The 26,051-nt window shown below is 37.7% G+C and overlaps 1 protein-coding gene across 3 annotated transcripts in view; it reads right to left on the bottom strand.

Moving 5' to 3' along the window:
* Window positions 1-23,520, bottom strand: part of LOC135195516 (talin-1-like) — a 46,678-nt gene extending 23,158 nt beyond the window's left edge. The window contains exons 1-10 of one of the 3 annotated variants that reach the window (XM_064221753.1): window positions 23,463-23,520; window positions 17,514-17,745; window positions 17,263-17,363; window positions 15,371-15,500; window positions 9,167-9,343; window positions 8,541-8,683; window positions 2,792-2,919; window positions 2,127-2,232; window positions 1,279-1,498; window positions 319-496 (exon numbers count right to left, since the gene is read on the bottom strand). In XM_064221753.1, the coding sequence (XP_064077823.1) occupies window positions 319-496; window positions 1,279-1,498; window positions 2,127-2,232; window positions 2,792-2,919; window positions 8,541-8,683; window positions 9,167-9,343; window positions 15,371-15,500; window positions 17,263-17,363; window positions 17,514-17,646 (1,316 nt within the window). In that variant the 5' untranslated portion in view covers window positions 17,647-17,745; window positions 23,463-23,520. Of the gene's footprint in view, window positions 1-318; window positions 497-1,278; window positions 1,499-2,126; window positions 2,233-2,791; window positions 2,920-8,540; window positions 8,684-9,166; window positions 9,344-15,370; window positions 15,501-17,262; window positions 17,364-17,513; window positions 17,746-22,473; window positions 22,701-23,462 lie in introns of those variants that run through there. The other 2 variants (XM_064221751.1, XM_064221752.1) reach the window with 2 other exon arrangements.
* Window positions 23,521-26,051: the final 2,531 nt, after the last annotated feature.

Genomic DNA, 26,051 nt, shown 5'->3' on the forward strand with positions numbered 1-26,051 from the left:
AGATTTAATACTGCTCTAGCGTTCTGAAAACAATTATCTGTGTTGGATTAGGTGTTAAAAGGAAAGCGTCATCTTCAGAAAACACTAAGTGAGTGGGGGGCCTAACATCACTTAACTGATCTGGACCACAGTATCAAGAGACACTCACTCAAGTAAGATCACTGTTTTCAGAGAGAGCTCCTGATTCTTACGTCTCACGAGAACGCTCTGTTTTTTTTTATGGCAATTACTTCAGAGGGCCAGTATCTTAAAGAACACTTCAGACATCACAAACTTTAGCTGGGCCACTGAAGGCTCCAGCCCTCAGGCGTCACTTACTTGCTAGGAGCCACCGTATCCTCCACCATAGAAGCTCCGTCGTCTCCCTCGATGCCTATGTGGTCCAGCTTCTTCTGTCTCTTCATGATGATGTCGATGTACCCAGCGATCAGCTGAGAGATCTGCTCGCCGTCAGGAGTTTGCACAGAGTAGTACTGGTCGGAGTAATCACCAAAATCTACAGGATGGAAGAGACATTGTACATCAGTAGTAGTACCATGTTAGCATAAAATGAAGTTGTGTATCAGAGGTGCAGCAAAAATGTAACAAATTTTGAATCTCTATTAGTTTCTATACAGATTAGAACGTCTTGCAATTGCCTGGCAGTTTAATCTGGTCTTTGAAAAGCACTATAAAAAATTAGGCTTATTATTGTTAGTATTGATTACCTTATCACTCATACCATCACTGTTATTCAAACATATGAAAGAGCAAGACTTTTATATGCTGATACAGAGGCAGTACAGCAAGAACAACTACTAATAATACAAGTTATACTGCTTTTCACACGTGTTCCTCAAATATAGGAGCGAAGGACCAGTGACACATGTGATTATTATAACTAGTAGTATTTAACCAGCATTACCAGATCTGGAACTACAAGCAACCATATCTACTACTACTACTACTACTACTACTACTTTTAAAGTATAGGTCCACCTCTGATCTGGAAATATAAACCCCATCATCGGTGTGCTACTTATTATTATTATTATTATTATTATTATTATTATTATTATTATTATTATTATTATTATTATTATTATTATTATTATTATTATTATTATTAAATAAAGGGTTAGTTTATTCACACCTCCCAGCCTCGGGGTGCTACTAACGGTACTACTACTCATTCTAAAGTTTAAAAAGCACAAGTATTAGTACTATTTTCAAAAGCACATTTATTCTTATTTGAAATAAGAGACACGACAGGAAACCAGAAAACGCAACGTCACTTACCAAGAGTGAAGGTATTCGGAGAAGCGGCCCATCTCCGAACGGTGGTCAGTGGCCAAGTTTTCAAGATCTCTTTGGTCTTCTCGTCCAGGCGGAGCACGGAGTCCTTGGTGATCCCAAGAAGGCGAGGCACCAGCTTGTTCTTGCCAGGCATCTTCTCCTTCACCAAGAAGAACGTCACGCCGAAGGTCTTCAGGGAACGAGCTTCGCCTACGTAGATAACCTGGAGTGATAGAAGCATCCATTGAGCGGTTTAAACTCAGTGAGGTGAGGATTACCTAGTCGTCCAGGTCCTCCTGTCTTTTATTATGACACGGTTGTATATACATTTTGACTATGTAACCATCTTTCACGTTCATATTCTCTCTCTCTCTCTCTCTCTCTCTCTCTCTCCAAATTTGACTTAGGCCTAGTGATATTTTTTCAGCTGCATTCGGTTTACTGACATTTTACAACACTTAATTTCTAGGCTGAATGGTGATTATTAAAGATTACAACTAACATTAAAAGATTATAGAATGCTGAATATTCAGGGTTATAACTTTGAAAAAGTAACTGAGTTTAGCACTTATTAAAAATACAGGGCATAGAATATCCATTATTATAACTATTACTGAAATGTACATAATAATATTACTTCAGGATTATAACCCTTCTTCAAAAGCGCATAATATTATCTATCAAAGATTATAACTCTTATTACGCGGGGAGAATTGTGCGTTATTTAAGAATATATTTGTCATTATAAAACCGTATATATTAAAAATCCTGAGATCTTTTTAAAATACGAACACGTAGGTATATCCTACTCTTAAAACCGTTAGGACAGGATTGAGACAATGTGGCCTTACCTTAGCTTCCAGCTCGCTCTTCCCGGCAAACATTTTATGTTCGTTGAAAACTTTCTTCTCGATTCCTTTGTTCTTCACGTAGCACTGTGGGAGGAACTCCTTCAGGCTAAGAAAAGGAAAATAGAACCAATTTAGAGACTAAACAACAAAGGCTGCATCGCATGAACATGGTTTAGAAGTTCTAGCATCTTGGTGCCAAGTCTGACTCACCAACAGCGGTGTAGAGTTTAAAATATGTTCCTTCTACTTTGCCACCAACAAAGGCTACTTGTTGCAAAAGTTACAGCAAGTGGCCAAAAGATAAAGATAACTTACTCTAACAACACAGCTATGAAACAAAAACAATGCAGTGACAAGTTCACATGAAAAACAATATGAAATAGACCAACGTTGCCTGCGGTTGCTTTTTGAGACATTTTATATAGAATAAAAGCTTTAACTATGGAAATTAAAGGCAATTTCATAAAGAGCAGAAAATTTCGGAACCGAAATAACAAAATTTTTCATGCTAAATTGTAATATATACATTTTTAAGAGTCCTTGAAAAAAACTCTTATGGAATAAACCAAGAAGGGTTTCAACTCGTCGACCAAGTTACCACAGAACACAATAGACTCTGCCTTCTTACCCTTGGTTTTAAAAACATGAAACCTTCTCATACTTACTCAAGGAACCCGGGCTTGTGCTTGGTCTCGTTGTAATCCCCGAACTGTATCTGACACTGGATTCCAGCGAAGTTGCAAGCTCTGTCTTGAGTGACCGGGTGGGTGGCGTCTAGGATTGTATCCCGGCACTGATTTGGAAAATGACGTGTTAGGAATTCTCATTAGCAAGCAGCTAACCCACGACTTTCTCTAAAGACAATAGGTCTAAATATTCTCACCGGTGCCTATGACTGTCTCACAGGCAATAGGTCTAATATTCTCCCCAGTGCTTATGAATCTCTACAGGCAATAGGTCTAATATTCTCCCCAGTGCCTATGACTCTCTACAGGCAATAGGTCTAATATCTCCCCAGTGCCTATGACTCTCTACAGGCAATAGGTCTAGTATTCTCCCCAGTGCTTATGACTCTCTACAGGCAATAGGTCTAATATTCTCTCCAGTGCCTATTGCTGTCTCTACAGGCAATAGGTCTAATATTCTCCCCAGTGCCTATGACTCTCTACAGGCAATAGGTCTAATATTCTCCCCAGTGCCTATGACTCTCTACAGGCAATAGGTCTAATATTCTCCCCAGTGCCTATGAATGTAAATCAGAACAAGATGGCAGTAAGTTCCAACTGCGGAAAAAAATGGCGAGATTTAGCTTGCTTGGCAGATTCGCAATACGATGAGGTAGCAGGAAGGGAACTGGCATTTCTGATCTATGAAATCAGCAACAGTCCTAACCAAAAAGATACAAAAGCATTCATAGATATATTAGAAGGATACAATCCTTCAAACTGGAACAAATCAACTGAAAACATCTTGAAAATAATTGAAGAAGTTCCAAATAAAATCCAAGTGGTCAAGAGACTCATAAAGAAAATATACATAAACCAACATATTCCGACAAAGAAAATTAAAAGAATAAGGTAACCTTGTGAATATCCTAATTGATGCATTAGGAAAAAGAATGCCAAAAGCATGTAAACTGTGTAAGGTGTGGTATAGCATAGTTAATGCCACAAAAAACAAAACCTAATCAGAAAATGTGCTGCAGTGCAACATTTCCGACCCATCCACAGTGTGCTGAGGTAATGCAAGATATGAGAAAAGACAAGAATTTTTGCTCAACATGTCTACCATGGATAGACAATGTTATTAAATCAAGATTGAATGTACAAATAGTTGAGGTTGCAAGAAGAAGAAGAAGAAGGGAAGAAGGAAGAAGAAGAAGAAGAAGAAGAGGAAAACGTAAGAGAAGTAAACAAAACTGAAATGACAGAAAAAGATAAGGAAAAAACAAAGAACAAGATAAAAGTATGGATGCAGAGATACTCATTGATACTACATATGAGGCTATAAAGCAGCATACCTACGAAGAAATAAATTACGATATGACAACACAAAAGAAAATGCCGAAGAGGCTCTACCCAGATCTACACAATGACGGGAAAGAGGAAAAAAAATATACAAAAAAGACAAAGTCTGCAACCTTTTGAAAAGAGGGAATTGCAGATTTGGAGAAAAATGTTACTACAAACATCCTAAGGTAGTCACAACTATGAAATATATGGTAAATGTGCATACCTAGATGGCTATGAGGATGATTGCAGAGATCTACATCCAAAAATATGCAAAAACCTAAAAGAAGGAAAGGGATGTAAGTTCGACAAAAAATGTAAATATATGCACCCTGTAGCCATGAAAAATAATCAAATAAATAACCAATCAAGTAATAAAATCCAAAATAAGAAAGAAACAAATAAAGAGAGGAATGAAGAATATCAGGAAAAGGGTAAAAAAGAAAAAAGCAAGCCATCAACGAGGTATGCCAGAGGTGTCAGCAAAAAATTTAAATGCATCAGCTCCAAGATTCTACTCAAGAGATAATAACTGTTTTTATTATGCAAGAGGATATTGCAGATAGTGGAGAAAATTGCAGATTCAGACACAAAATGAATAATTATGATGAAGGAAGAATACAAATATTATGGAAAAGTTGGATTTTTTAATGTCAGAATTTCTTGGAAATGAAAAAAAGAACAACATACCAGAAACAGGAAAGAGACATGGGAAAAATCCTTATTATTACCAATATTAAATGAAGGAGAAAACACGCAAACCATCATAGTGATGAATGCGCAGGGTTTAGTTACGAGTAACTCAAAAAGAAAAATAGAGTACTTAGAAGAACTAACCCAAATGAAAAGAAAATAGATATAATGAATATAAGTGAAACCTGGTATTCCCAAGAGACTGGGAATGATGATCAAATAAAAGGGTTCCAAACTTATAGATCAGATAGAAAAAATAGGAATCAAGGGGAACCGCAATATATGGGAAAGACAAAAAACAAGGAAAAATATATGAGAAATATAGTAACTCAGAATGTGAACTAATAGCGGTAGAATTTGAATTCTGAAAAATTAATGAACATAGTAATATATAGACCTCCTATACTAAAGAGTTTGACTTAATAATAGAAAAATTGGATGATATATGTAGAAATCACAAGGACTGGACTATTCTCCTATCTGGAGACTTCAACTTTCCTTTCGTAGACTGGAAAGGAACGAATAGGAGATTGTGGATGTACTTACTTATACATATATTGGAGAGAGTAATAGTAGTGCAGAAGATAAGAGGCAATTCAAAGAGCTATTAGATATTCTACTAGAATACAACATTCAACAAATAAATCACCTGCCAACAAGAAAGGAAAATACTTTAGACCTAGTATTTTGTGAAACGATAGATGAATTATGTTAAAGAATAATAAATAGTTTATATGCGAGTATTTCAGACCATAATGTCATAGAATTAACAGTCCATTCCAAAGCAAGTGAAAACAGAGATAACAAGAAGTGAAAAGTGGAAGGATATGGAAAATACAACTTCTACAGTAAAATATAAAATGGTCAGCAAATAAATGAAGAATTAAACAAAGATTGGATAACCATTTTCGTAAGTGATGACATAAAGGTAAATACGGAGATAATTATATTAAAAATATTAGAGAAAATAGTAGGTTGGGATAAATATATACCGAAGAAGAAAAAGTAAACATCAGTCATTGCATACCAAGAGACAGGAAGGGATCTTGTTGGATCAGAAATAGTGGAAAAAACCGGTCTTGCAAAAGAAAAAAAATGCATGGAAAGTTATAGAACTAAAAAGTAAGATAGAAAATGCAGAACAAAGATTAACAACAATCAAAAGAAATGAAAACGGGACTTGGAAGAAAAAACCCTATTAAATATCAAGCAAAATCCCAAACTATTATACTCATATGCGAAGAAGATGAATAAAAGAAGAATAGAAATCGGCCCTCTAAAGAATTGAAGGGAGATTAAACGAATGAAAAAAAAGGAAATTTGCAACAATAATTGGCAGAACGATATAAGAGAGAATTCACCCCTGGAATAGATAATGAAGATAATGATATAGAAGTAAGGGATGAAAATAGTGAATATTTAGCTGACATGATATTAATGAAGCTGATATTGTGCAGGCTATTAATGAAATTAAAAATGGAGCTGCTGCAGGGCCGGATGGAGTGCCTGCTATTTTGTTAAAGAAAGTAGTTCATTCTATCGCAAAGCCACTTGCAATATTATTAGACAAAGTGTAGATACGGCAAGATTTATTGATGAGCACAAATTTAGCATATATTACCCCTCTTTACTTTCAAAAGTGATCAAGAGCTAGAGGGCAAGTAATTATAAGCCTGTAGAGTCTAACATCCACATATTATGAAAGTATATGAAAGGGTAATGAAGAAAAATATTATGAAACATTTAATAAAAAAATTAATTTGTTTAATAAAGGACAACATGGTTTTCGTACCCGGAAAAAGTACACAAACCCAACTGTTAGTCCCACCGTGAGAACATATTCAAAAATATGAAAGCGGAAATGAAACAGATGTGGTTTATTTAGACTTTGCAAAAGCTTTATGACAAAGTAGACCATAATATATTAGCGAAGAAAAATTAGAAAAAACACAATATCGTGGATAAAGTAGGAAGATGGTTAAAAGAATTTACACAACAGAAAACAGATAGTTATTGCAAACGACGAGAAATCGGATGAAGCCAAGGTAATATCCGGTGTGCCGCAAGGTACGGTGTTAGCTGCAATACTGTTTGTTATTATGATTGAAGACATAGACAGTAATGTTAAGGATTCGGTAGTGAGTAGTTTTCGCAGATGACCCAAGAATAAGTAGAGAAATTACTTGTGATGAAGATAGGAAACGCTCTACAAAGAGACCTTAACAAAGTATATGATTGGGCAGAGGTAAATAGGATGGTATTTAACTCTGAATCTGAAATAAATTTGAATCAATAAATTATGGAGACAGAGAAAGAAAGCTATATGCATATAGGGGATCTAATAATGAGACAATCACAAATAAGGAAGCAGTTAAAGACCTTGGTGTGATGATGAATAGGAACGACTGTTATGCAATGATCAAATAGCAATTCTGTTGGCAAAATGTAAAGCAAAAATGGGAATGTTGTTACGGCACTTCAAAACAAGAAAAGCTGAACACATGATTATGCTTTATAAAACATATGTTCGTAGTCCACTTGAATATTGCAATATGATATTGGTACCCACACTATCAAAAGGATATTGCACAAATAGAGAGTGTACAAAGGTCCTTTACAGCTAGAATAGAAGAAGTTAAAGACCTTGACTACTGGGAAAGACTACAATCTTAAAATTATATAGTCTAGAAAGGAGAAGAGAACGCTACATGATAATTCAGGCATGGAAACAGATAGAAGGAATAGCAGAAAATATCATGGAACTAAAAGTATCAGAAAGAGCAAGCAGAGGTAGATTAATAATGCCCAAAACTATACCAGGAAAAATAAGGAAAGCACACAGGACATTAATCCACTACGCACCAGCATACGAAATAATGCAGCGTCTATTCAATGCGTTTGCCAAGCTCATCTGAGGAATATATCAGGAGTGAGCGTAGATGTGTTTAAGAATAAGCTCGACAAATATCTAAACTGCATCCCAGACCATCCAAAGCAAGATGGGAAGATGCAAAATATATCTGGAAAGATGTACTTAGCAACTCTCTGGTAGACAATTAGAGGTGCCTCACACTGAGGGACCTGGGGCAACCCGAACAAGATGTAAGGTCTGTAAGGTCTGTAAGGTCTGTCTCTACAGGCAATAGGTCTAATATTCTCCCCAGTGCCTATGACTGTCTCTACAGGCAATAGGTTCTATATCCCCAGGGTGCCTGGATGACTATGATCTCTACAGGCAATAGGTCTAATATTCTCTCCAGTGCCTATTGTTGTCTCTACAGGCAATAGGTCTAAGCCTTTGACTAACCGCTTAGATCTCTTCCTTGGGTCTAAATTTTTACTTCGTTTTTATAACTTTAGCCTACAAGCAATATTTATAATCTATTAGTTGATGAATCGCCTTAAATTGTTATTTTTGGACCAGTCCACTAATCAAGGGCATGTATATAAATTTCTCGGTAGGCAATAGCCTACTCTCTTATTCAGTGACTTGCATGAATTGTGAAGGTCTAATGCTTTACTGAGTGAAAAGCCCGAATTTGATTAATTAATTTTCGTTCTCGTAACCAAACACTGAACACTAATAATAGTTAATTACACAAGAAAATAGTTATGAAATCATTAACAAAACAGTTATTCATATTATCCTATGATAGTAGCTTTATATGACCAAGTCGTGAGCACAACATCATAATGACCACCTCTCCCTAACCTGAACATAAAGAAGATTAAGTTGCACGGGGTCTCTGGAATCGATGTTTTGGTCCGAGAAGAAGTATTTCCTCCGGAGGAGAAGGATGTCGGATTCCTCGATGCCCTGCTCCCGGAGGGTCTTGCTGTGGTCTACCCAGTTGACTGAAGGAGAAAAGCCAAGTAAGGAATTTGGTAAAATGAGTACTTCATTTACAGAAAAAAAAAACTAAACTACAGTTCTATTCTATTAGATTACTCCTAGTTTCATTGTCATTTTGGTCTTATACTCCTCATTAGTTGACTATGTCTATAAAAACAAAAAACGACATAAATGGTAAACACACAGTAAAATAATTTATTGAATCTCAAATTAGGCAGAAGTGAGAGGCCGTATCCACGCATGCGCAATTATAAATAAGAGGAAGAATTAGTTTAAAAATTTAGTAGAGACGATGAGTAGTTAATGCACAGCTATTTAAGGCCACTGTACTTTCTCTAATATAATTTCCCCTGTATGACAAAAAAAAAAAAAAAAATTAAAAAAAATTAAAAAAATAAAACTTTCTTTACCAGGAATGGAACTACTAGATAAAGTAGACTGATCAACTGAATTATAGATATATCTGTACGTAACTATAGACTCACATTCGTCGTCCGTTCGAATTTTCTTCTTCAGCTGTTCCATTTTGGAGTCGCGGTCTCTCTCTTTCTCTTTGTCTCCCTCCTTTTTCCTCTTCAGCGTCAGCGTCCCGAACGTCGGCCTGTTCTCGGCTTCCTCCTCCTCCTCGTTCACCAAGGAGTACTCGTCGTGATTCATGATTCCTGTCGTTGGAAAAAATAAAAAGTAAATCGGATCTCAGTGCATCAGATGTTTCTTTTGTTTTCTGACGTATGTGTAAAACAGAAACCAAGCGGTAAGCGGCGCGGCGTCTTAAACGTACAATTAATCAAGAGGCAGTAAAACTAAGACTTGGTGAAAAGCACCACAGTGACGTCACACGAAATTGGTTCTACCTAACACATTAGCGAACTGACACTAAACTTTGCACCAGTTAAACAAACATATTGATGACCGAAAGTAACGTTAAGTTCGCAAGCTTGTGATATAGCATCAGGCTAACATTCGTCTAGAGTTTCAGTTTTGCCACAAAAATACGCAATACAATTTTGCATAGTTTGAAAGTAGTATGATAGACATTAGTTCAGCCATTTTAGTGAAGCTTAATTTGTCGCTATAGATTATTGGGATCATCTGCGACGATTTGTCCACCCCCTCTCCCCTCCGCATCCTACCCCCATCACCCACCCCTATCCCACACGTCCCGCTTCCTCGCCACAAACACCTCCCTCCTGTGACACCGTACACATGCATTCATATGACGGTGCCCTGATGCTTCAGAACGTAAACTTCATGACATGAAGAGCTGAAATCTTGTGTATTTACTAACAGTAACAAATGTCTGATCAGGGGCAGGCAGACGATCCCAAATATCTTTACCGACAAATTAAGTTTTACTAAAATGGCTGAACTCTAGACCCATTTCAGTGGTTGATATTGGTCTTTACTCCAGACCAATGATATTGGTCTAGAGACCAATATCTACCTTGATCACCTCATCGTGTATGTAATTAGCTTTCGTTTTAACCAAGAGAGAATCAGACGAGAAGTACGATAAAATTTAAATTAGAAAAATTATCAACATACAAATAAATATATAGAAGGCTGCACCTTAGAATTAATTACTTAGCGAAACCTTTTTTTGTTCAACTCCGGAAATAAAAGAAGAAGCCTTTGTTTGTCACCACTTCCTGTGACATATTTAGTGTGTCTTCATTCTCGTTTGCTGTCAATGTTTTATAGGACAGACTCCAAAAGGACGTTGCAAAACGGCCAAGTTAAAGTCACGTACAGAAGCTTGAGTTACTTAAATAAGTCCATATTTGTCACAACAACTATTTTAACAGAGACCTAAAAAGCTGGGCAAGTGACCCACAGAAACTTGAAAAGCTGAGCAGGAGACCCACAGAAACTTGTAAAGCTGAGCAGGAGACCAACGGAAACTTGTAAAGCTGAGCAGGAGACCAACGGAAACTTTAAAAGCTGAGCAGGAGACCAACGGAAACTTTAAAAGCTGAGCAGGAGACCAACGGAAACTTTAAAAGCTGAGCAGGAGACCAACGGAAACTTTAAAAGCTGAGCAGGAGACCAACGGAAATTTTAAAAGCTGAGCAGAAGACCAACAGAAACATGTAAAGCTGAGCAGGAGACCCACACAAACTTGAAAAGCTGAGCCGGAGACCCACACAAACTTGAAAAGCTGAGCAAGAGACCCACAGAAATTTGTAAAGCTGAGCAGGAGACCAACGGAAACTTTAAAAGCTGAGCAGGAGACCAACGGAAATTTTAAAAGCTGAGCAGGAGACCAACGGAAATTTTAAAAGCTGAGCAGGAGACCAACAGAAACATGTAAAGCTGAGCAGGAAATCCACAGAAACTTGTAAAGCTGAGCAGGAAATCCACAGAAACTTGAAAAGCTGAGCAGGAGACCCACAGAAACTTGTAAAGCTGAGCAGGAGACCAACGGAAACTTGTAAAGCTGAGCAGGAGACCAACGGAAACTTTAAAAGCTGAGCAGGAGACCAACGGAAACTTTAAAAGCTGAGCAGGAGACCAAACGGTAAACTTTTAAAAGCTGAGCAGAGACACCAACGGAAACTTTAAAAGCTGAGCAGGGAGACCCAACGGAAACTTAAAGCTGAGCAGGAGACAACGAAATTTTAAAAGCTGAGCAGGAGACCAACAGAAACATGTAAAGCTGAGCAGGAGACCCACACAAACTTGAAAAGCTGAGCCGGAGACCCACACAAACTTGAAAAGCTGAGCAAGAGACCCACAGAAATTTGTAAAGCTGAGCAGGAGACCAACGGAAATTTTAAAAGCTGAGCAGGAGACCAACGGAAATTTTAAAAGCTGAGCAGGAGACCAACGGAAATTTTAAAAGCTGAGCAGGAGACCAACAGAAACATGTAAAGCTGAGCAGGAAATCCACAGAAACTTGTAAAGCTGAGCAGGAAATCCCACAGAAACTTGTAAAGCTGAGCAGGAAACCCACAGAAACTTGTAAAGCTGAGCAGGAAACCCACAGAAACTTGTAAAGCTGAGCAGGAAACCCACAGAAACTTGTAAAGCTGAGCAGGAAACCCACAGAAACTTGTAAAGCTGAGCAGGAAAATCCCACAGAAAACTTGTAAAAGCTGAGCAGGAAAGAACCCACAGAAACTTTGTAAAGCTGACAGGAAAGACCAAGGAAATTTGTTAAAGCTGAGCAGGAATCCACAGAAACTTGTAAAGTCTGAGCAGGACCAACGGAATTGCTAAGCCTGAGCCAGGAAAATCCATAAGAAACTTGTAAAGCTGAGCAGGAGCCCACAGAAACTTGTAAGCGAGCAGGAGACCCACAGAAATTTGTAAAAGCTGAGTCAGGAACCACAGAACTTGTAAAGCGGAGCAGAGAGACCACAGAAATTTTGTTAAGCTGAGCAGGAAATCCACAGAAAATTGTAAAGCTGAGCAGGAAACCCACAGAAACTTGTAAAGCGAGCGGAAACCCACAGAAACTTTGTAAGCTGAGCAGGAAACCCACACAAACTTGTAAAGCCTGAGAGGAATCCAAAAACTGGGTAAAGCTGAGCAGGAGACCACACAGAACTTGTAAAGCTGAGCAGAATCCACAGAAACTTGTAAAGCCCTGAGCAGGAGACCACAGAAACTTGTAAGACTGGCAGGAAATCACAGAAACTTGTAAAGCTGAGCAGGAGACCCACAGAAATTTGTAAAGCTGAGCAGGAGACCCACAGAAACTTGTAAAGCTGAGCAGGAGACCCACAGAAATTTGTAAAGCTGAGCAGGAGACCCACAGAAATTTGTAAGCTGAGCAGGAAACCACAGAAATTGTAAAGCTGAGCAGGAAATCACCCAGAACTTGTAAAGCTGAGCAGGAGACCCACAGAACTTGTAAAGCTGAGCAGGAGACCACACAAACTGGGTAAAGCTGAGAGGAAATCCACAGAAACTTGTTAAGCTGAGCAGGAGACCTCAGAAACTTGTAAAGCTGAGCAGGAAATCCACAGAAAACTTGTAAAGCTGAGCAGGAGACCCACAGAAATTTGTAAAGTGAGCAGGAAGACCCCACAAAGAAATTGTAAAGCTGAGCAGGACAAATCCAAACCGAAACTTTGGTAAACGCTGAGCAGGAAATTACCCACCCAGAAAACTTGTAACGCTGAGCAGGAAATACCACAGAAACGTGTAAAAGCTTGAGCAGGTCGAGACCTCCAGACAAAACTTGTTAAATGCTGAGCAGGAAATCCAACAGAAATACTTGTAAAGCTGAGCCAGGAGACCCTCAGAAACTTTGTAAAGCTGAGCAGGAAATACCACAGAAACTTGTAAAGCTGAGCAGGGAGACCCAACAGAAAATTTGTAAAAGCTGAGCAGGAGACCCAACAGAAATTTGTTTTAAAGTGAAGCCTGGAAAGACAGGAATAGAAATTTGTAAAGCCTGAGCAGGAAATCCACAGAAACTTGTAAAGCTGAGCAGGAAAAGACCACCAGAACTTGTAAAGCTGAGCAGGAAAAGACCCACAGAAAACTTGTAAAGCTGAGCAGGAAAATCCACAGAAAACCTGTAAAGCTGAGCAGGAGACCCTCAGAAACTTGTAAAGTGAGCAGGAAATCCACAGAAACGTTGTAAAGTGAGCTGGAGAACCCACAGGAAATTTGTAAGCTGGCAGGAAGACCACAGAAATTTGTAAAGCTGAGCAGGAAATACCACAGAAAACTTCGTAAAGCTGAGCAGGCGAAACCACAGAAACTTTGTAAAAGCTGAGCAGGGAAATCCCACAGAAACATTGTAAAAGCTGAGCCGGGAAATACCCACAGAAACTTGTAAAAACTGAGCAGGGAAAGACCCAACAGAAACTTGTAAAGACTGGAGCAGGAAATCCACAGAAAACTTGTAAAAGCTGAGCAAGGAAAATCCCACCAGAAAACTTGTAAACTAAAGCTGAGCAGGAAATCCACAGAAACTTGTAAAGCTGAGCAGGAGACCCACAGAAAGAAAACTTGTAAACTGGAGCAGGAAACCCACAAGAAACTTGTAAAGCTGAGCAGGAAATACCCACCAGAAACTTGTAAAAAAGCTGAGCAGGAAAAGACCAAGGAACTTGTTAAAAGTGAAAGAGGAAACCCACAGAAATTTGTAAAGTGAGCAGGAAACCCACGAAACTTTGTAAAGCTGAGCAGGAGACCCACAGAAACTTGTAGCGGAGCAGGAAATTTCCACAGAAACCTTGTAAAGCTGAGTCAGGAAATACCCCAGAAACTTGTAAAGCTGAGCAGGAAACCCTACAGAAATTTGTAAAGCTGAGCAGGAAATCCCAGAAACTGTAAAGCTTGAGCAGGAAACCCACAGAAACTTGTAAAGCTGAGCAGGAGAACCCACAGAAACTTGTAGCTGAGCAGGAAATCCACGAAACTTGTAAAAGCTTAGCAGGAAATCCACAGAAACTTGTAAAGCTGAGCAGACAATCCACAGAAACTTGTAAAGCTGAGCAGGAGACCCCATAAACTTGTAAAGCTGAGCAGGAACTCACAGAAACTTTAAAGCTGAGCAGGAGACCCACACAACTTGTAAAACTGAGCATGAGCCCACAGAAACTTGTAAAAGCTGAGCACGACACGTCCCCACATAAATTTTGTAAAGCTGAGGCAGGAACCCCCACAGAAACTTGTAGAGCTGAGCAGGAGAACCCACACAAACTTGTTAAAGCTGAGGCAGGAGACCCACACAAACTTGTAAAGCTGAGCAGGGAAACCCACAGAAACTTGTAAAGCTGAGCAGGAAATCCACAGAAACTGTAGACATCTGAGCAGGAGACCCACAACCAACTTGTAAAGCTTAGCCAGGAAACCCACAGAACATGTAACGCTGAGCAGGAAACCCGCAGAAACTTGTAAAACTGAGCAGGAAATACCACAGAAACTTGTAAAGCTGAGCAGGAAATCCACAGAAACTTGTAAAGCTGAGCAGGAGACCCACAGAAACTTGTAAAGCTGAGCAGGAAACCCACAGAAACTTGTAAAGCTGAGCAGGAGACCCACACAAACTTGTAAAGCTGAGCAGGAAACCCACAGAAACATGTAAAGCTGAGCAGGAAACCCACAGAAACTTGTAAAGCTGAGCAGGAAACCTACAGAAACATGTAAAGCTGAGCAGAAGACCCACAGAAACTTGAAAAGCTGAGCAGGAGACCCACACAAACTTGAAAAGCTGAGCAGGAGACCCAAAGAAACCCAAAAAGCTAAGCATGAGACACAATGAGGCCTGAAAAATCAACAAAGCAATAATAAGGGTGCGTCCTTACTACAGGAAAACATGTCACAAACACACGTTGGCGACTTATCGCCCACACATCACAAACAAGGTTGGATATAAGTCAACAACTTCAGTCTGAACAAAGATTTTTGCTCGCGATAGCGTTATATCGGCAGACAAACCCATACATTGAATGATCTGTTTATGACAGACTTAAGTCGCAAGCCAGCAGCAACCTGGTCGTGACAGATTCCCGATGAGATCGTTCAGACACGAAGCTCCGCCCACTATTGCATTCAGACAAGCCCATACACAGTGTTTTTGCGAACGATACAGACAGTCGTTCAGACAATCGTTCTGTGTATGGGGGTCCCTTAAGTGTAGTACCAGCGATTTCAAGATGAGATTAATCAAAGCGTTAAATGATGAAGGCTATCTTTGGAGGCTACTACTGTCCAGGACATAGGCCTACCGATTTTAGCGCAGATGACGACCATGATCTGCGAGACGGGCTGTGAGTCGTCAACCAACATCGTCTTGACCGTTCCGTCCAGCATCCGTATCTTCAACTGTCGTACTTTCCTGCGGTACTCGATCACGTCCTGTCAACGTAATTGGAAACCCTGTATTAAAAAAAAAAAAAAAAAAAAACCACGACAGCAAGAAAGGTAAAGAGAAAGAAGAAAGACAGTGAGAGAAAGAGAAAGAAAAGGATGACTCCCATGAAACCATGACGTAAATACGACGGATGTTGCGTCAATGCTAATTTAAATAGTGCATTTATAATTTAGACGTAATGCGCGCGGATTAGTGTTCTTTAAAAATTTAATTCCTTGCGATTTACTCTCATTTTATCTTATCTTCATGAGTTAGGAATTGCTGTGTTTCCAATTTTTTGTATCGACAGCATGAATAGAATGTAAAAGTAAATAAATTATAAATACACATGTTTATATACATAGATATATATGAAGTAAATATATATATATATATAATATAATATATATATACTATATATATAATATATATATATATGAATATATATACACACACATATATGTGTGTGTACAATACAAACAACTGTCAACTTTGGTTACGTTGGTGAAGTAAAATAAGGAACGTATTGTTAACGAGGCAATTTCGAAAATGGCGGCCATTATCCTCTTCAAACAAAGAAAATCCGTAATGATTTCCTGACACCAGAAAAGACTGAACAGAACCTAAAGAGAGAGAGAGAGAGAGAGAGAGAGGAGGAGAGGGAGGGAAGGAGAGAGAGACGAGAGAGAGAGAGAGAGAGAGAGAGAGAGAGAGGTCCATAGCACTTAAGAATTATTGCTCACCGATAAGAGAGATATAATCATATCTGTGATAAGAGAGCTTTACAGATAAGAGCAGAGATAATGATAGCGCGATTTTATCGTAGCAATTTTCAGTGATTAGGGAGATTAGGCAATCATTAAAATTTATGAGGAAGTGAATGAAATTTATGGTTTGAATACAGCGGGTAGATCTGACACTTATGAGATCGGTGAATTTTACAACCAAGAATACTGCATACAAGACGAATACCGATTTTTATCATCGGAAACTAAATGCAAATTCCACTAAACATCGATGAAGTCTTCCGTCTTTTTAATAAATACAGAATCCAGTGCGACAGGCAACTACTCCCTATGAAAAGGGTTTAAAAGGATTTCGATAAAAATAGATTAAAAAACTCGACTTAATCATTGGGTTCTAATTATAATGAAAACTATTTAAAGAAATCTCTTAAACCTTGGGTACTAATTACAATGAAGATTTTTAGAGGAATCGAAAATAATCCTTCGGTCCTAATTACAATGAAGACGATTTAAAGGAACTGCTTATTCCTTGGGTCCTAATTACAATGAAAATTTTTATAGGAATATAAAGTAATCCTTGGGTCCTAATTACAATGAAAATTATTTAAGGGAATTTAATTAATCCTTGGGTCCTAAATATAATGAAAATTACTGAAAAGAATGCGTTCAATCCTTGGCTTCTAATTACAATGAAAATCATTTAAAGGAACCTGCTTATTTCTTAGGTCCTAATTACAATGATAATTATTTAAAGGAATCTACAATCTTAATCCCTAGGTCGTAATTACAATGAAAATTATTGAAAAGAATCTACTTAATCCTTGGGTCCTAATTACAATGAAGAGGATTTAAACGAATCTGCTTAATCGTTCGGCTCCTAATTACAATGAAAATGATTTTTAAAAATCTACTTACCCTTTGGGTCGTGCTTACAATGAATGATTTAAAGGAATTCACTTAATCATTTTGGTATCACTCACCATGAAAAGATTTAGTGAACTTTGACCTCACTGGCACTGACCTGATTTCGAAGGAGATAATAGCTGAGGCTTTTTCCAGATTCCAGCCAGACTCCTGTGCCGGAAACCTCATCTCCTGGAAGGAACAGTCCGTAGTCCTTGGCTGTCAGTCCAGAGAAGAAAGTGAGATCATAATAATAATAAGTCAGGGAATAAATGGATAATAATAAATAACTTTTTTTTAATACATTAACACATACATAGGTGATGATAGAGGTCGGGAAAATGTTTGGGAAAAATGAAGACTCCTTACGCGGTCCCAGGTTAGAATCGGTGATTTTCTCTCTGATGATCATGCAGACGTCGGTGACGACGGCGGTGGGATCGAACTGCATCATTTTCGTCCCGTTCTGGTCCACTATGTGGACCTTCAGTGCTAGGGCCATCCTGAATTTTTGCTCAGAATATGCGCGACTTCAATCTCACTTTCCTAGCTTTCCTCCCTCGCATGTGGAGGACGCCTCTTATTTCCTGTTGTTGTGATCCTGTTTTGGAAGGAAAGAAAGCCTTATAAAAACCAATTTTCATTTCTCGTGAGTACGTAAAAGATCATTTTGGGCGTTCTGATCCTCTCAGCTGCAATATGCTGCCAAAAGCTCAGTGTACTTTGACTGACATCTTTGGATTAGCAAACATTTGGCAAAGAGGTGGTTTCCTTCCTGTCAATTCCTATAGGAGCTCAGTAACCCTGGATGATATATAAGTTGACTACTCTGAACCAGAATTAAATATTAAAAGCAGTTGATGAAAAGGCCAATGGTTCTCCATCTCCGAAAAAATTAGAAGTAATTGGTGGCCAGTGCGTATTTTTATTGTGAGGGTGTTGTCGTGATAGATGATTTAAAGAAGGGTCGTACCATAAATGAGGCAATATATATATATATATATATATATATATATATATATAATATTTTATATAGATATATATATATATATATATATTATATATATATATATATAATGTCCCTGCCCTCAAAGCACAGGTTTAAGTAGCTGAAGTGTCCAAATGTGGCTTTGAATTTCTGCCTCGTACCCCTTACTCTTCTGAATAGGCACTCATACTTCTGCCTGTATCTTAAATTCAGTTCCAGCTACATTGTCACCCTTTGGAAGGCAATACTGAACTCGTCCAGGCAGTGTTTTTAGAACTCCATGATCAACTTATTCTTTAAAAGTAATACACTGCTTGGGTATCGGTAGCCGAGACACATTGAAGTTAAAGGTGACTGGGAAACAGCTAAATTAATATCATTTGTATTTAAGTAAACGAAACCTATTCGCATGGAACAAGCACATCAAAGGGGCCATTGACTTGAAATTCAAACTTCGAAAGAATGTTGGTTTCATCCTCTTACGGCAGACGTCACACTGCTGCAGTAACTGATCATGAAATAAAATCAGTGATTCCTCATCGCCATGGTCGAGAGACACGAACCGCCACATCTGAGTGGCATTCCACGACACTAACCATTATCCCAGCTGACCAGCTAAAGAACTATTGTACTACAGAGACGCTTTCCTTGTCAACTCGAAAACTTTCTGAGTGACTCATACCAGCTGCAAGCCCGGAGTGAATCAGACCCAGAGAGTATTAAGAACTTCTAGAGTTCTCGGTAATAATTGGGTGATTTGGGATTCAGATGACTATATGCCAGAGATAAATCTCCTTTTCTCGCTACTGTGTATTAATAATGGCGCCTAACTTCCACCCTCGTGTTCAGATCGTGAAAATATCTTTAAAGATTGCCAAATTACTCTTAAAGTGAAGTTTTATTCAGCAGGTAATTCTATGTCTTCGATATTAAAAGTAATTTTGCATTCGCAGATTCTTGGTAAGTGGTTGATCAAACGCTGAAAGTGTGTAATTCTATCTCTCATTGACTTGTGACGTACCTAGTATGAGGGAGTTTTTTTTTATATCTATTGTACACAATACGTACATTATTCTATTACATATTATGTTGAGGAACAATATTCAGTTTTTTTTTTTCATATACAGCACTTAATAACTTAAATATAACTTTTTTTTATAATTGTACAAACATTCAGCGTACAATAATTTCATCACATCTTACAACAGTAGTAAAGAAGACAGATCAGGGAACAGTGCCTATACGTCTAGGAAAGCATTTTCTTATAAACATAACCACCACAGCAGTAATTATAATTCCTGCAATTTAAAATGCCACAAAATATATATTCATGAGGGTTCGCTTCTCCCACAGGGAGATAGAAAACTCACTGGCTTTGGGTCTGAGTTACTCCGGTGGAAAGTTGAAAATTACATTCTTGGGAAGCTTGCCTTTCAAGTCAATGGACCCTTTGGTGTGGTTGTTACATGTGAATAGGTTTCACATACTGAAATAATAATAGTAGTAATTTTGTTGGGAAAAACTCTCTATCACGAGAGTTTATACAATGTTCTAAGCCATCTAAGGGGTCCACAATAATAAAAATGTTAAAAGTTCGTGTATAATTCATAAACACTTGATAAAAACTTTCGAACCCATCTCTAGCTTTATCTTCAGTTTTTGGATTGAAGATGAACCCAGAGATGGATTCGTAAGCTTTTGTAAAGTGTTTATAAATTATACACGAACTTTTAACATTTTAATTATTGTGGACCCCTTAGAACAAAATAATAATAATAGTAATAAATGCATAAATCAATGACAAAATCTCATTTATCACAGAAATATGTATTCCAGCAAAAGTATATCATTGACTGATAGTTCATATAACACTGGAGTCTTCAAACATGATCTTAGTTAACAGAAAAGTTTTTCATTCGGCCTATAGTGTCATGGCTAAATGTTTGGCACATGCATCTAGTCCTTGGCAAAAAAAAATCTGCTCTAGCAACGAAACGGCCCCTACAGATAACTTTCGGGGAATTTTGTAAGGCACAAATAATGCTAGTGGTCAATCAGATTTCGAATTTAACATGTTGTTGGAGTAAAGACGTAACATTCATGATTTTCACTCCCGGGTGACAATGAGGTCACCACCTACTCTCAAACCAACTGGACTTTTCCAAGAATTTGTTGGCTCACTGAAACTTTTGAATTAAATTGGCTCAACTGTGGGAGAAGAATAAGCGTATTGCGTGACCTTGATAAAAATGAAGCAAGAGAGTTTATGAAGAAACGATTAGGCTATATTTCTAGAATATTCTTGAGGCGAATGAGACTTACTGATGCATAGAACATGAGACTAGCTGCTGGGAATTTAGGAAATGACATCAGTGTCATGTCATGACCACTATTTTTTTTATCTGTTTTTTTTAATCTATTTTTTTATCTGAATTCAATTCTCTCTCTCTCTCTCTCTCTCTCTCTCTCTCTCTGAAGAAAATTCATCATCATTAAAGCATAGAACTAAAGTTTTTTCCTTTTTCTCCTCCCTCTCTCTCTCTCTCTCCCTCGTGTGGTTGTTTGTGTGTGTGTGTGTGTATCTGTGTTTATGATGTTTGTAGCTGTATACGCATGCACACACACATAAATAGTATATATATATATATATATATATATATATATATATATATATATATATATATATATATGTGTGTGTGTGTGTGTGTGTGTGTGTGTGTGTGTGTGTGTGTGTGTGTGCAATTGAGCCTACGTGAATATTGACAAATTTATGCCACTTGGTAACTCAAGTATCTATAGAGTTGACCTTCTCCTAGCTTAACCAAATCTGGAAGTATTTTACCACCTACTATAAGCCATGTTGTGATCATGTTGAGCTTGTTTGGCCCAAAGTTTCGTACTTGAATTTCCGGTGGACTGTCATTTCGATGCCGTCATCGAGAAATGTCAGCTATTTTTGGTGAATCCTGTCTGTGCATGAGAAGGCGTCTGAAGTGAGGCACGGTGCTGTTTACGAATCGTGTAAATTCCGTCATGTAAACTAAGTGTCATTCTCCGCCACGCACCATCAGTAATACCGTTGCCCCACTCTCTCTCTCTCTCTCTCTCTCTCTCTCTCTCTCTCTCTCTCTATCTCTATATATATATATATATATATATATATATATATATATATATATATATATATATATATATATATATATATATATATATATATATATATATATATATATATATATATATATATATATATATATATATATCCATAACTGGAATGTTTGACAAATGTGCAGATACATAAGAATGTTAAAAAACAATTTTTTTTAAATAGGTTAGCCTAGGCTAAGGGAATCGATCACAATGCTTTGAGATAGTATGGTCATGTCAGAAGTACTAGGAGAGACCAAGACTCAGGAGGATCTACGTAGATTGTTGAAGTTTCTGCGCATGACTTCAACTATGACTGTACATTTATCATATGCAAATAGTAGCAACCACCCATCTATTATGCGAAACCACTTAATGTTCCGCGAGCGGCGGTCCATGTTTTGTAAGCAATATGTGTGGTCTAGCATAGTAAACATATACGTACTATATATCTGTACGTATATATATATATATATATATATATATATATATATATATATATATATTGCATAAAATGTTTGTTTGTCCGTACGTAATAATAAATCTTTGTTAGTACTACAGCCAAACACATCTATTTTTGTGTATTTATATTCATATGCATATGCGTGTACGTGTGTGTGTGTGTGTGTGTGTGTGTGTGTGTGTGTGTGTGTGTTTGAGAGAGAGAGAGAGAGAGAGAGAGAGAGAGAGAGAGAGAGAGAGAGCTGGAAAGACGCAATTTACAATAGTACTACTATTGCGACTAATATTAAAAGAAGAATACGGAGGATGAGGGGGAGAACTTCTTTTGGGCTGGTTCCCCCTTTAAATATAATGACCATCCGGTCCCTAGACCTTGATCCGACCTATGTTAGGTCAACTTGGCTTTGTTAAGTTCGGAGGTCGAATAAAGAGCAGTAGGCCTAATCACCGAGGTTATACGTAACTAGGCTAAGCATGAGGGTGTGGCTCACTAGCCATTGTTCATTCCTCACAATTTGGTTATCATTTAATATTTCAACCAACTTGAGTCTAGACGACTGAAGACAACGCCACTATAACCCACTATAACACTTCAGCAGTTGCTGAACTTCCGCGTTAACTTATCGAAGTTCACTGGACGTTTAACTTCGGACATGTTACTAAAAATAATGATTTAAAAAGTTCTATTTTATCCACATCTTAGAACGCCGTAAGCATCAACAATTCACTTACAGCAAGGAGTAAATCCAAGTGGATATCACACTTCAATCAAAGCGTCAGCTGTAAACACTTTCACTCTAAAACTTCATCAATCAAAGCTTAAAAATAAAGAAAAATAAAAAAATGACTCTCTAACCAAATGATAAGGCACTTCAGTCTAATACAGCGGCAACGAAATGACTGAGGGTGAGTGGCGAAGACCATGCTCCCCGTTCACATCCGATTACGAAATAGCCATGAGCTGACAGCGACAATAAAATCTAAGCTCATTTACTCTTCCAAAGATAAAAAGAAAGTTTGTTTACTGCTTTCCCTCAACGATAATAAACCTTTATCCTACCATCTTGCTAGTGCTACCCGAATTTTCAGAAAGGACCTAAGACATCAGCGGCATTAAAGCTAGATATTTGTTTAACCCTTAGGTATAAAGGTTACTAAACGCCCAGTCTCAATCTTATCAGCACAGGATGTTGGGCCTCGGCTCCGGTCGTGAACTGATAGTGGGATCACATTTTGTCGAAGGTGACGATTTGGCAGCTCTTGAACGCATCGCCTTTTTAGTGGCACTTGCTTAAATCGATAGGTGCCGTAGGAACGAGCATTATCTTAAATTTTCCATACGAATTTACACATGCTATCCATACAGTAAATTTGCTCTCTAAATAAAACGTTGTTTAATAGGCCATCGCAAATTTGTCATTAAATTTATCGATATCAGCAAGCGACATAGGCCTAGATTTCTTCTTCTGTGAAACGACTGGTAGGTAAACACCTAGTTTTCAGATGTCACACATACTGATAACCTATTGCTATCAAAAAGAAACGTATAGGTCACGATTCTTTTTTCCAAATCCTTCTGCGTAAACAAAGTACTCGTATGGCTGCCAAGGTGACAACCAAAGAAGTCTAACCTCCGTGGTGACACCATAGAGGTATAGAGTTAATTGTGTCGCCATTATAGAAAACGCACTCATGTGAATTATCACGGAAACATTACATACCTGAATTCACTCAGTTGGACGGAGGGAAATGCTAAGTCTCTCTCTCTCTCTCATGTACTGTCGGCCAAAAAACTATTGGCAGAGTTTCATAATTTTTCGTTCACCTGCCTGACGCACGATTCATGCCTTATTTATCGATTTTTCTTTTCAAAGGTGGAAGAAATCATATGTAATGAAGTTAAAAACAGTCACTGATATCTTTAGAACATTATGTTATGTTATTGTGTAAAACTATTTTCCATATAGCAAAATTGACGTGAACGAAACGAAGTGATAAAAAACGTCATATCACAACCATAGATATACATTACCAAATAGATAGGAGACACCTATCACTAGTAGTATCGCATAAACATAGTCCTTAAATTATCATTTCAATATGAAGTTGAAGGTAGTTGAACTATTCCATTTGTTAAATTTTACAGAAAACATTGGAATCTCACAAAATGCTATCAAATTTAAAACCAAAAGAAAAAAAACATATCCTAACAGTGTGAACCAGGCGACCTCACTCATTGCTTTTGATGTTATGTGCACGGGAATCTAATGTCAATGTGTCATTTATCGGTCTAAGAAACATCCCTCGATGAGCGAGAGAATTATTGCACTGCATTCGGTGCAAGTTCCTGTTGGAGCGATATCAAAGAAAGCTGAATAAACCGGAGAATCATACATAGATGAATCAAATTGTTTTTAAAGAACGGCAAAATTTAGACATGGGCCTAGAGGTGGAACACCTCGAAGCACCAACGAGAGCAAGACAATACAATAGTGTAAATGTTTTGCTGAGCAACATTCTTTTGTGAATTTTGAATTCTAGTGCCTCGTCACGACATTGCTGAACCAGGAATCATAACTAGCTCTACGCTTACGACTGGTGTCTGATGAATACTTAGATGGAGAGGAAGAGATTTTTAAATCTACACTTGAAATCTTTGATAGTTGTCTAATGAACAAAACATCAAACTTATCTTTGATGGATAGAGATTCAGTTAGGCTTACTCTTTTTGTTTTGTTTTTTTATCGGTGGCCAGTGAATACCACGGATAGGGAGGGGAAACGTTTGTTTCAATGATGCATGCATTTTTTCTTCAAAACCTAAAGAATACATTTTATTGGGAGATACTTTATTAACATAGGCCTAATCCTTCATCACTCCTATACGCCACCTCCGCTCTCTTCTACATCTCAAGCGACTAGATCAGACTTCTCACTACGAACTCCATCACGTGAAAGCATCACTAATGATAACGGCTATTTTAAAATTGCCCGCACCGACAACGGCCGCCTTAAAATGCATGTTTATCAAAATATTTTTCTGTTAAAAGAATCTTTATCTTTCATCCCACAAATATGTGCATACACTCGTGTTACACCCTGTAGCCGTTAAAGCGCAACCGTTTATTAAAGCAGTAGGTTTTTCTTGAAAAAAAAAAAAAACATATGAAATAGACTTAAACGAGAACGTCACCTTTCATATTTCTTATCTTTCAGCTACTTATAATATGCTTATGGTAGTAGGTCTAGGTATACATGTGAAATTAATTTGAATTAATTTCTATTTAGAAGAAATGAATAGCTACAGAAAGATCAACCTAAGAAAGCTTTACAGAAAGTTAGCCTTTCTTAATGTATTCGTCAGTTTTGACTCCCACAGCTCTCCAACGTGTCCAAATGAAACAGGATGATATGCAAGGAATTCGATGAAAAATAAGACTGAATTATATTCGTTTGATTTTTTTATGATTGCCTTTGATTTGAATAGCTAGGTCAGAGTTAATTATGTTAAGCAATTATGAAAAGGATAAGAAGAAAGGCGAACATGGCTAATAAAACAAGAATAACGGGAATAGTCAAATAAAGCATATATAGATATATATATATATATATATATATATATATATATATATATATATTGTCGATTTAAATATTCATTAATATTACGTATCCGAGAGAGTATAGACCTGGCTAATCATGTGGGAAAATCAGAAGTCCAATTTAGGCCCACTAAATGTGTCATGCAAATTATTTTTATTGATCAAAGGACAAAATTTAGTTTAATTGAACATCGTTTTCAAAGAATGTTAACGCCTTGATGTATTATTTATCGGCTGTAGGAGACGAAATGACAACACCCCAGTGCAGTACGATACGTTGAGTAAAGACTCGAGCGGCAGCAAAGCCAACTTCAAAATCTTCGGTAGTATGCTGTTACGAAGCTAGAGTTTGAGAATAAAATTGAGATCGTGACCCATCGGTATATATTTTCCTTACTTTGCAAAATAATTATCTTAATACGTTGAATAAGTCTACTCAATTCTAATGTAATTTATTTCAAGTATAGCACCTTTGAAAGGAAATGTTATTTATTGTTACGTAAATAATCTGGCACCTGCAAACGGCAATATTTCCTTAACGAACAATGAATTAAGAAACTACGCCATTCTTCGTTGGCCTCTGTAAGTTGACACCTTTATGAGGTAAGGGGTGGGGGGTGGGGGGTGGGGGTGGAGGGTGACTAGGGACAGGGGACTTACTGTATACTGTTTGTGGGAGACATTCAAAAGAACACTGGGGAGACATTAAGAG

The sequence above is a fragment of the Macrobrachium nipponense genome, chromosome 16, assembly GCF_015104395.2.
Source record: "Macrobrachium nipponense isolate FS-2020 chromosome 16, ASM1510439v2, whole genome shotgun sequence".
NCBI classification, from domain to species: domain Eukaryota; kingdom Metazoa; phylum Arthropoda; class Malacostraca; order Decapoda; family Palaemonidae; genus Macrobrachium; species Macrobrachium nipponense.